At 35.8% G+C, this 12,874-nt stretch overlaps 1 protein-coding gene across 2 annotated transcripts in view; it reads right to left on the reverse strand.

Moving 5' to 3' along the window:
• Positions 1–12,874, reverse strand: part of ZDHHC13 (zinc finger DHHC-type palmitoyltransferase 13) — a 59,419-nt gene that overhangs the window by 13,654 nt on the left and 32,891 nt on the right. Inside the window, exons 6-10 of one of the 2 annotated variants that reach the window (XM_055282165.2) lie at positions 12,663–12,727; positions 11,155–11,317; positions 10,791–10,916; positions 7,401–7,534; positions 4,298–4,398 (exon numbers count right to left, since the gene is read on the reverse strand). In XM_055282165.2, coding sequence (XP_055138140.1) covers positions 4,298–4,398; positions 7,401–7,534; positions 10,791–10,916; positions 11,155–11,317; positions 12,663–12,727 — 589 coding nt within the window. Of the gene's footprint in view, positions 1–4,295; positions 4,399–7,400; positions 7,535–10,790; positions 10,917–11,154; positions 11,318–12,662; positions 12,728–12,874 lie in introns of both variants that reach the window. The other variant, XM_055282166.2, reaches the window with a different exon arrangement.

Raw genomic sequence — 12,874 nt, forward strand, 5'->3', positions numbered from 1 at the left:
CAAACACTCAAGACCAAATAAATTTATCTCTAATGGTGTAATTGTGGCTCTCCTGTGAGCATCTAGAAAAATATTCTTTGATCATTTTAACAAAATCATTCAAAGAAACAACCCTGTTGATTCAGAAATTCCAAATAAAAGTATTTCCCTATATATTAGATATATGTTTGCAGAAAGACACTATTAAAGGTACATAGGGCAAGATCCTTTGTTAAAGAATCACATCATAATTTTTTTGTGAAATCTTGATCGACACACGACTCAAAATACATACGTTCAGTTCTCAAAAATACGTTCAGTTTCATAATGCAATGATCCTGCATGCTGAGCTGACTGAATCTTCCGCTCCTAGTTTGATTAACTTACAAAACAAATGGCAGGGGAATAATTGGATCCCCACTCTCCAAGTAAAGTGAATTGCACCCTAACACCTCACATAGAAGCTGAAGATGTTCCTTGCTTCGGTGCTCTTGCCTGTGTGGTTCACTGACCTAAAATGTCCCCTACTTCCTCTCATTTTCTTCTAAAACCACACTTTTAGGGTGTCCAAGTCCTAACTGCGATTAAAACCTAACTTATATATTTCCCTCCTTCCTTGGAATCTTTTCTGATTCCCTGGAGAGAATCATTCTCTCCCTTCCCTGAATTTAAGAATGCTTTATCTATGGCACTCAGACTTGGACTACAGTTTATAGACACATAGCCTTCCCAGTAAGCTGGTAACACTTTCGCAGTTAAGTCTCTCAATATGGAGCTAAAATTTGCCTTTCTATAACTTCAACCAACTGATTTTCATTCATTAGATCCTTTAGATCTGTACTGTAGCTGTCTTTTAGACCTAACCTACATAAGCGTATCCCCTCATTTGTTCAATGCGTTTTTATTGAGTGCCCATTCTTCATAGTGCATTGGCTTCCAAATGATAGACTTCCAGACACTTGAAATTGGAAGACAGTGATCATACCTCCAAGATAAATAGCAACACTGTCCTTATATAACATTTTCCTGGTCATGTTCCTCTGTTCATGCTCCCATTTGTCATTCTCTCTTTTAAAAGGATATAATTCAAAACAGAACAAACACCAGTGTAGAGGACAGAGAAGCTGCTGCTGTCTTTTGCTTGGACACTCAAATCCTTGTAATACTATGTGAGAATATACTTGCTTTCTTGACAGCTGCATCACTAGCCACACTGAGCATTTAGTCAAAGCTCCTTGTTCTTTTGCACTTGACCAGAAGCTATGTCATAGCTCACCATAACATGCACTTGTACAGCTGATTTTCTGAAACTCAGTATGGGACTTTACATGCATTTATCCCTCTTAAACTTAACTCAGTTAGTTACAGCCAATATCACAAATGTAATATTCAGTGATTCACCATTTGTCTCCTGAGTTTGAATTTTACCTTCAAACTCATCAATAAGGTTCTATTTTATTGTACTCAATCCCCCCTCGTACAAGCCACAGACATTACTTGCTGAACTTATAAAAGGTACCAAAAGAAACTGATCATCTGAGAAGCCAATCTAGAATTGCCCTTGAAATTAGTTTAAACATGCAGCCTTCCACATCAATTTTATTCATAAGAATAATTAATAATAAAATATTAGGTATATTTATAGAATGCCAATTTTGCTATGGGGACTGTGGTGAGCACTTTATAGTAATACTTGCAGCCACACAATGAGCTTGTTTCTGTTATCTCCAATTTACAGAAAAATTAAGGCTTGGTGAAATTATGTACCTTGCCCCAATGGTGCATAACTAGTCTGAAAAGAGCTAAAACTCAAAATCGTTTTGTCTTCTTCCATAGTGCCCCAGAACGTCTTCCCCTAATAGGCCAGTATCTGTGGAAGCAGATGCCCTTATTCAATCCAGACAGCAGCCTGAGACAAAGCTAGCCTAAACCCAGGGCGGCATCTCAGTTCATCCACAAGGCAGTTCCAAGATTTAAAATTTAGTTTGAAGAACATTGTTCTGATGGTGAAGTATGCCACCTACTGATTTATATGCCCTCACAAGTAGCAGGTTCATATGGTTGCCTAGAACAAACGGCTTTAGGTTGTACAAGCAAATAAAATCATCCATCTTGTTGATTCCAACATCTTAAGATTCTGTTTAGCTATGGAAATCAGTTCTCTTTTGTTAATTTTAATCACAGCCCGTTTAATTCTTTCACGACCCACTAATGAATAGCAGTCTGAGATTAAAACAAAAACAAACAAAAAAAACTCATCCAAGGAATAGGATTATTACTTAAGGATCAGGGCCCAGGACCAAGTCCAGCTTAGGGGTGTGTTGTTCTCTTAGTGTTGGCCAAGTCCTGTCACCTAGAGGGGTTACTTGGGCTGTAACCATTTATGACTTTGATTCTACAAATTTGAAATAATTCAATATTTGTGCAAAATCTGGCATGTTTCTCAAATTTTAAAAATTTATCAAAAAAACACATTTTTAAAACTGTTTTATTCCACTGCCATATGGATTGGTAAACAAAAATATCAGCTATCTTTCCTTCCTCAGTATCATGTCAATTACCCTAGAATTTATGAGCGTTAGGTCCTCTGCAAGTGATTTTGTTGTATCCTGTGCTCTTATTTGATGCACTCATGACTACTTATAAAATCATGTATTTTTCTATCACAATAATAATATCATCCAAGCTTTCATTAAGTGGTGGTAATAAGGCTAGTGTTTAAAAAACTGCCACCAAATCAGTAATTATGAGACAAAGAAGAGATAATAAAATCTTCTGAAAAAAGCCAAATGGCCCCCATGTATGCTGTGCCATTCATTTAAAGAAATCTGAAAAATTAAATTAGAGATAATGCTCTGAAATAAAAAGCAGCATAAAGGAAAAACATGCTATAATGGATGTAAACATATGTACTTTGAGAACTCATATGGCCATCTCATTTCACATTTATTCCTATGGAAAAAATATTCTTGAATTCAGTTTATGCATGTCTCCCATAAACATTCTGTTCTTTCTTATCGGAAATGCTATTACCAGAAAGAGAAGTAATGTGGAAGTTTAAATGAATACACTAAAAGGTATATTTCTATCTACAACATTCCTTCTCCTACTCCATAAGCAAAGCAAGACCATCAGGGCTTCCCAGGGTCCTTGGAAGGGGAGAAGGGAGTCCAGCAAGAGGTAAGAAGATTGAAAATGCCTTCCACCTACCTGAAGTCATAAACAGTTAGAGCCCAAGTAACCCCTCTCCCCATTTCTAGGTAACAGGACTTGGCCAACACTAAGAGAACAACACACCCCTAAGCTGGACTTGGTCCTGGGCCCTGATCCTTAAGTAATGAACCTATTCCTTGGATGAGTATTTTTTTTGTTTGTTTTTGTTTTAATCTCAGGCTGCTATTCATTAGCGGGTCATGAAAGAATTAAATGGGCCGTGATTAAAATTTTTTAAAAAGGAAATGGGGCCGGGCGCGGTGGCTCACGCTTGTAATCCCAGCACTTTGGGAGGCCAAGGCGGGTGGATCACGAGGTCAGGAGATCGAGACCACCGTGAAACCCCGTCTCTACTAAAAAATACAAAAAATTAGCCGGGTGCGGTGGCGGGCGCCTGTAGTCCCAGCTACTCGGAGAGGCTGAGGCAGGAGAATAGCGTGAACCCGGGAGGCGGAGCTTACAGTGAGCCGAGATTGCGCCACTGCACTCCAGCCTGGGCGACAGAGCGAGACTCCATCTCAAAAAAAAAAAAAAAAAAAAAAAAAAGGAAATGGGATGAAATAACACCATAGGGTAAAGCATACATTAGGAGTACAGTCTTTGTTTTACATATATGTTGAGTGGCAAAGTAAATTTATTTTCACTGTGGATTGAGAATCATTGCCTTAGATAATACCACTAACACTTACCATTACTGAGGAAGCCATATTTTCCCCAATATCCCTTTCATGCAGTCCGTCTTAGTACTCAGAAAATGTATTAATTAACTGTAACTGCTGACCAAATTATGAGAACCATCTGACCTTGAAGGAATCTCAAGACAATCCAACAAATTATGGTACAAGTAAAACAATAATACATTCTACTGTTCCCCTCCTATGAGTAATAAATACTAGATACTTACTGTTTCCATAATGTACTCTGAGACTACTTTTAGAATCAAGTACATTTTCAACATTAAACATCTTCATCCAGAACCATTAAATGAATGCAAATATAAGTTGCATTCCCTGGGCCTTTTCCAATACCTAAATTCCTAACAATAACATTACTCTTTTTTAAAGGCAAAATGAAATATGCATCAAAATTGATGCTTAAAGGATATCAGGAAAAAATAAGATGAACCAAGTCATAAATATCCAAAAAACGGAACTTAGCAGAAAGGCTGTTGGTAAGTATACAAGGTTCTTATACCCAACCAAGAACCTAAAAGAAAAAAGATAAATATAAGTTATTAGTATGACTTGTATGAATTTTAGTTCTAAATTTCCCTAAATAATAATGGTAGTAATAATAATACCAGCAGCAACAGTAATAGCTTTCACATACTGAGTGCTTACTATGTGTCACTTTTCATGTGGTAATAGAGTTATGCAACATGATCCCCCCATTTCACACACGAGAAAACTAAAGCACGACTCTCAAGAAGTGTATGTTCTAGTTCTTCTAACCAACTCATACAATATTTAATTCACAACAATTTAATATATGTTTTCAATGAATCTTGTATTTCTACTGAGATATATATTTTTATTTCTTTTTTGGCATGTATTTTTAAATACACTATAATGCAAAAATTTATATACTTAGAGATTCACCTTTACATTTAGCAAGCTTTCTTCCAGAGACTAAAATGATATTTGTTAAGCATACAGATGCACACGACCTTAAGCACATTCATCCTATAATCAGCCTGAGAAGTAGACACTTCATATAAGAAGACGCACAAAGGCTAAAAATGATACCAGTATTCAGAACACTAACAATCTCACTTGGGTCACAGGCAACTTGAGGTTCACATATAATTTATCCAAAATATTGCAGTTTCAAAAGAAAATGTCTTTTACACCAAATACTCACCACAGTCATCTTATGCATGAATATAGTTTACCTGAATATATTTTAAAATTTATTCCAGGAAAAAACAATGGTTAACAGTAGGTATGAAGGGTTAAGAAAAATTAGCTACCAGGATCATAACCATAATAATGATAAGTTCATATTTGAGAAGAACTAAAGAGTCCAAACTTTAGATGCTCAACATGCTGCCAAAATAGGCCAGAGGAAACCCTCGCAACCTCCAGGGTATGGTCTGTCGGAGATCTTGCAGCAAAAAATGCATTTGACCAATTAGGTAATGCAATGAACTACTAATTTACAAGAGCCTGCTACCACTACATGTCCACTCCTGACAGGTGTCAGGTTAACAGCCCGGATCAATAAGCAACTGCCCTGTAATAATAATAGTTTACAGTTGCTTTCCTCCATGAAATTGGGACCCTATAGAGGAATACGAGAAATAAAGGATGTATGAATAAAGCTGTCATATGCATTTGACTCACATTTGAATTGTGTCCATTTTTATAATGTAGGCTTCAACTACATTAAACACATAACCAAACACAATCTCAAATGTTCCTATCCTAGGGGAGTAGATATTACCAGCCCTTGCTTCCTCTCTGAAAAAGGAGTGATGAATCTGATCCCTACTGATTTGGCTTAAAATTTATTTAAAGCCCAAGTTAATCCAATTAGTGGAAAGTGAATAAATATCTCTAAGTTACAAGTTGTCTGAATAGCAGACAATTTTAGGCATTTTGCTATTTTTCAGAAATTTGAGTTTTCACATTACATTTAAATTCTAATTCATTCCCAGCCAATTGTCCTGCTCTTGGGTGATACAGTAGTAAGATTCCTCTAATACTTCATATGCTCTTATGACAAAAGTAGCACATGCTTATGCCAGAGAATGCTGGCAAGCGACAGAAAGACAGAGGAATAATCATAATCTGCAAAGAGCAACCCTGTATTTCCTTTCAGATTCTTTTCTATGGATCATCATCATTACATTTTTCTTTCATTCAGTGAATGAAAATGTTTAAGAGCAGAGACAAGTTTCCTGCTTTTATGGGCTTTACATTGCAGGAAAGTGATTAAGTGCTACAAGAAAATAAAACAGGGATGAAGCAGCATCAGTCAGGGACGGCCTCACTAAGCAGGTGACAGCTGAACTGAGGCCCGAATGACATATCCAACTATGAAAAGATAAGGTGTCACAACACTTCAGACAGAGACCCAAGCAAGGGCCAAGGCCCCAGGTAGGAATGAGCCTGATGTGTGAGAAAGAAGGTACAGTGCAGTGAGGAGAAGGGGAAGAGAGGAAGTCGCTGGGGAGGGAATGAATCACATAATATCCCATAGGTAAGGAGTCTGGATTTTGTTCTGAGTACAAGATAAAGTTACTAGAGGGCTTTAAGCAGGGAGAAAAGAAAGAACGTATCTGCTTTTTAAAAGACTCCCTTGATTGCTAAGTGGGGGTAAACTCTAGGGAGATAAGAAGTCAGGAGACCAGTGAGGAGACTTGGTCTAGGATGCGAGTTGTGGAGATGGAGAGAGGCAGGTAGGGAACACTTGGTAATGGGTTGGACATGGGAGGTGAGGAGAGGATGACAGTAATCCAAGCGTGACACCCATATTCATTTGAGGAACTGGATGCCATTTTATTGAGAAAGGAAAGAGAGAAGAAGAGGTGGGGGGTGATATGATTATTGAGTACTATGTGTCAGCTATAGTTCTATGTGTTTACATGTGTTAACCATGAGGCAGGCATTATCACAACAGTTAACCCTCATTTTATAGCAACTTGTTCAACGTCAGACTGTCATGTGGTAAAGCTTGACTTGAATTCAAGCAGTCTGACTCTTAACCATTAACTATATATAATCATGTATAAATACTGTCCTAAAAATAAAACCATGCCGTATTTACTATTTTATAACCTCTCACAATTTAACTCAACTAAAAATGACTGACAGCAAAAATAACTAGCTTAAAATAAATTTAGAAAAAGGAAACAATTTCTGAAAAATGAGCAAAAATGCTTCAAGATGATTACAAAATCTTGAATAATTATGAAATGATTACAAAAATCTCTCCATCATTCACCAAAAATAACAATTAAAACATGACCCAGGGTATTTATTTTCCACCTATTGTCAAGTCAACCAAGTTACTGGGATGAGCAATTTGCTTTCAGCCAAATAATATGCTACCAGAGCCCTTTCCTTCCATCCACCCTCAGGATGCTGTTATATGGTAAGTAATATTTACAGCATGATAAAAATCTGTGACTCCAGCTAATCAACAACAGAAGTAGGAAATAAAATCAGAAACACAATAACCAGCCTTGCAAAAATTAACATACACACCTTGGAAACAAAGATGTCAGAAAAAACAATGCTACTAGAAGACATCCTTTTAAAAGCCAAGAATCTGAATTGAAGTCCAATATGTATCCAACAGCCCACATGGTAATCACAGAAAGCATCAGCAGCAGGAAGAGCTATGAAGAGATTCAGAATTTTAGAACTTTATGGATTTCACCTCTTAAGTATCTAATAATAGTGCAATATAAGAACTACTTCCAAAGGGTATAATAACAATTAATACAACAACAAAACTAACACAAAGTTTTCCTCTAAAATTGCTGATTGATAAATTTGAGGTTTGAGAGATTGTACATCTTGGAAACAATCTTTTTTTTTTTTTTTTTTTGAGATGAAGTTTCATTCTTGTTGCCCAGGCTGGAGCACAATGGTGCAATCTCGGCTCACTGCAACCTCTGTCTCCCGGGTTCAAGTGATTATCCTGGCTCAGCCTCCCAAGTAGCTGGGATTACAGGCACCCACCACCATGCCTGGCTAATTTTTGTATATTTAGTAGAGACGGGGTTTCACCATGTTGACCAGGCTGGTCTTGAACTTCTGACCTCAGGCGATCCACCTGCCTCGACCTCCCAAAGTGGGAAACAATCTTTTAAAAGCCCTACATTTTATAAAATGTTGCTTAAACATATTTTGTTTTGCTTTTCTTCTCTGCAAGAAATGGTGGTCTTTTAGAAAACTGTTAATGAAAGCTAAGATTTTTCAAAATAACTTCTTGCAAACAGTATTCTGTATTGGAAAACATAAAGCAAGCTCAAGGGACTACGTAGAAATTAATACAAAAGACTCAATGAGGGAACTATAAGAGCTCCAACCTGAGCACTGCACCATGCCATCCCTAATGCAGAAGGTCAGATGCAATAGGTCTGCAGAAAAGATGAGCTATGTTTGGAGAATGTAGAATTTTAAATGCCTATGGACATCTAGGAGACATCCAGCAGGCAGTCAAAAGCAGGTCTAGCATTCTGGAAGACTTAAAATTTATCAGTACATAGGTGGTAAAGCCATGAGTGAATAACATCCCAAAGACTGTGTGCAGGTAGAAAGGGGGCAGAATCTTAGCCAAAACAAACACTTGAGGGGAAAAAAGCAAAGTCACCAAAAATAACCAAGAACAACTGACCAGAAAGGCAGGATGAGAACCGGCAGAAAGAAAGGTTTCAGGGAATCCAGGGAAGAGAGTTTCGAGAAGGGGGATGTTCTCAGTGTCAAATGTCACATGGAGATCAAAGATTGAAATATGTCCTCATGATGCTACTAATTCAGGTTTATTTTGGCAAAGTTAAAAGAATGAAACTTCTATGAAACAACAGTCTGACTGAATTGAAGGTGGGCCCCATGTTTGTGCAATGCAGTCTTTAATGACAAGATATGAAACCTTGAAAGCAAGCAGGGCTTCCTTCTTTCTTCTTCCATTTTCACCTCTCTAAGCCGTATCTAGGAGTGGATAATTTCAAATGACATTAAATCTTTAAAATGTTTCCAATTCCAATTGGCATGATGACACAAAATGGGCTAGTTTAGATTTTTTTTAATGTAAATTTAGAATCTCCTAGCAACATAATCTCAGAACAGAGATAAGAATTAAATATGGATCTCAAAATTCTAAATCCTAGATATAACACTCTTACAGACAAGCTGCCCTATTCATTCAACAAATACTTGAGGGCATATTATATGCAAGGTACTATTCTAGGCACTTGGGACACATCAATGAATTTAAGATCTTTTTCTCACTTAAATTCTAGCTGGGGAAGATAGACAAATAAATATACTAAGTGAATTTTATAGATATAAAAACCTGGATGACAAAGGGCCTTATAGGCCATCATAAAGACTTTGCTTTAACTCTGGGAGAAATGAGGAGACATCATAGGAATGTGAGGTGATAAGTGACATGACCTGACCTACATTTTAGGAGATTCATCTGCTGAACCAACACGGCAGTGGTAGAGTGGTAAGAAGGGGTCAGATTCTGGATATAAACTGAAGGCTGAACTAGTTAACCCATCTTTCTAATGGACTGCATATGTGGTATGACAAAAAAAAAGGCGAAGACAGAGGAATGCTGGGGTTACCAGCTACTGAGATGGAGAAGGCTTGGCTTAGCCAGGGGAAGGGTGGGGAGGGTATCAGGAGATGCCTATCAGACATCAAAGCGGATGAGTCAAGTAGGTAACTGGATATATGAGTATGGAAAGGTCTAGACTAGAGAGACAAATATGGGAGTTATCAACATATAGATGGCATTTAGGGAATGAATAGACAGCAAAGAAGTTCAATAACAAAATCCTGGGGCACCCTACCAACAAGAGATAGGGGAGAAGTGGAGGAGTTGGCAAAGGAGAATGAGGAGTAACCACTATTTCTTTCTCTCCCCACTCCACATGCCTAATGCAAAAGCAGTGTAGCATTCATAATGATCCTCTACATAAGAATATGGTGTCTGTTAATTTAGAATCACTCTGAAAGTACAATTACTAATTATTATTAATAAGATGATGGTATCATATTTGAAAACACTAGAAACAGTGGAATCAATCCAATATTCCATTTTAACAATTTAAATAGTATTCACTTCTATGACTTAGATTTTCTTAGCCATTCATGAGAATAAGCTGAAGTTTCTAACGTTTTCCATTATTCAGTTCATTTTAAAGTTTAGAGCAACACCACTCAAGAATTGCTAAGCTAAAAAAATGAATAAAATTTGGATTTAATCTCTCAAAATTCCAGTGTTTTCTTTTATGAAGTGACATCATATGCCTAAAGTTTTCAACACTATCATTTTTAAAGTCCTCATGATTCTAAAGAAACATTGTAAATGTTATTATTTTCTTTTCAAGAAATAAAATTTTAGTAAGGAATAAACTATTCCTACAAGCTTCTATAAAACTCCTTGCAACAAGGTGTTTTTCCCATTGTGTCTCTAAAAATCAAAACCTTTTGCATTTCAATACATTCATTAAATAAATGTGGAAGTACACAATAATATTCATAAGGTAACAAGCAGTTTTAGAGCATCTAGTTGAGGGCCAACAATAAATAGTCAATGAAAGTGCCAAATTTCCAACTTTGGGTAATATAGGATGCGGGGGAAAGATATAGTCAGAAGATATAATGTAGCAAAAAGCCAACTCTCTGGTTTCCTCTGATGCCTTAATAAACAAAACCTGTCTCAAAATAATAAAATACCAAGAGGCATTAACAGAGATGATGACTTAAGGAATAAATGCAAATTATGAATCTTTTAAGATAATGCCATCAATTAACCATTCAGTTAAGTATTCAGAACTGAGAAACTTCTTTGTACTGAGTTCTATTCTAGGTACTAATAGTCATCTATCCCATAGAAAAGACCCCATATGAAAATACCTCGCATTTCTGCAGCCACCTCCAAAGTCTGAACTTTTGGTTGGCTCTCATTTTGGCTTCTGTTTTTAGCATATGAATAATGAGCTGATTTTTGTTCTGTAGAGCCATATCAAGAGGTGTTTCTCCCTTAAAAAAGAGTGGGGTAAAAAGTTTAAAAGCATTTTTAATATATTATGAGTGCTAAACTTTTTTTAAACACACCAGAATCATAGACTCAACACACTATTCCAAGGATAGCCAGCTATTATAATTTATATCTATCTTGGGGTAACTGAAAACAAATATATAGCTTATCTTTACGTTAATTTATCAATCTTCTAACTCAAGATATAATAAACTAAGGGAGATAAATACCTGGCCATACCTTAACATTCTGGATATCCAGGCTAGAACCAGCTTCCAAAAGCTTATCAACTGCATTAACATTTCCTGCTGCAACTGCCCAGTGAAGTGGAGTGTTTTGGTGTATTTTATCAACCACATTGAGAGAAGGATTAAACTTTAAAAGAAATCCAGTTGGTTCTGGCCTGTCTCAAAATAATAAAATACCAAGAGGCATTAACAGAGATGATGACTTAAGGAATAAATGCAAATTATGAATCTTTTAAGATAATGCCATCAATTAACCATTCAGTTAAGTATTCAGAACTGAGAAACTTCTTTGTACTGAGTTCTATTCTAGGTACTAATAGGAGATTAAAAAAAAAATGACGACCTGCTATATAATTTTAACAATGCAGTGGAATAACTGCTTTTGTTTTTCAAACTTTTCCTTTAATATTGTTGTTCTATTGGCTAACACTTTTCTTTGAATATAGATTTTTTAGCCAATATTAAATGCTATGTTATTTATTCAATTAAAGACTAAATGTATGTCTTAGTTGAGGAGCTAACTTCATACTCTCCATCAAATCAACTGTTAAATAAAGTAGGTATAAATTATGTCCTAAAATAGTTGTATATCTCAGAAAGTTATGGACTAGAAGACAGAATTCAGTAAAATATTTTTACTTTACCAATACCTTTCCTTCCTTCATGACCACTGAAGAGATTCTTTTAATAAAACAATATTCTACTTTATTTATTCCATCAATATCTTTATAGAGATTATACCTGACTTCAGATTTACCAGCAAAGAGAAAATGCTTTTTAATAAAATTTTACCTCCAGTCCTACCATTCCATGAACAAAAAGGAAATAGCATTAGAACTAACACAGTTCCTGGAAGAGAAGTCCTAAGTACAAGCAAAATCAGAGATTCAATACAACATAGAAACAAACTGCTAAAGTGAGAACTGTCGCAAGTATCTGCTTAGATAAATACCAGAATTTGAACTACACAGTGGTCATTAATCATGTGTTTATAGAAATAAACACACAGAAAAAGTTAAAATATGTAAGTGCCTGATCTGAACATACAGACTCTTTTCAGTTAATGATATTTGCAAAGTAGTTAAGAATGATGTCAGAGAATCTCAAAATTTAATATTTTCCAGAAAGCAGATTTATCACTTAGATTTCAAATTATGAGAACATTTAAAATTATAGCCATTTTTTTAAAGCCAAAGGAAGAAATACAAGTCATGTTAACAAGTATATTTCAAGGTATATCTACTTGTTAGGTAAGGAAATTTTTTTCTTATTAGTAGCTTTCAAATTTTTTGCCAAAGCTATCAGAAAAGAGAAAATGTATTTCAAGGCTGCTTTTCTAACTATAACTACCTTAAAAGTCGATTATCACAGTCTCAGTGTGGAAAATCTTATTTTCTTCAATGTACTATCATCTCACATAGACAGATACTTAATATTACATACACAGAAAAGAAATAGTTGGGACCAAGAATCAGATTGAGGAGATTAAATTATACTCACCCAATTACTTTGTGAGCTGATAACATGAGAGGTGTCTGCCCATTTACATCTGTCATATTCACACTCTATTCAAAAAGAAGACAATTAGCATAACTGTAAATACACTCAAAAGTCTATTTGTTCTCTTAATAGAAATATCTCTTTAATACATTCAATACTACCATTATTTCTACATAAAAGGCTCAAATATCATTAGATAAAAAGAGTGTTCT

This window comes from Symphalangus syndactylus, chromosome 6 (genome assembly GCF_028878055.3).
Source record: "Symphalangus syndactylus isolate Jambi chromosome 6, NHGRI_mSymSyn1-v2.1_pri, whole genome shotgun sequence".
Taxonomy (NCBI): domain Eukaryota; kingdom Metazoa; phylum Chordata; class Mammalia; order Primates; family Hylobatidae; genus Symphalangus; species Symphalangus syndactylus.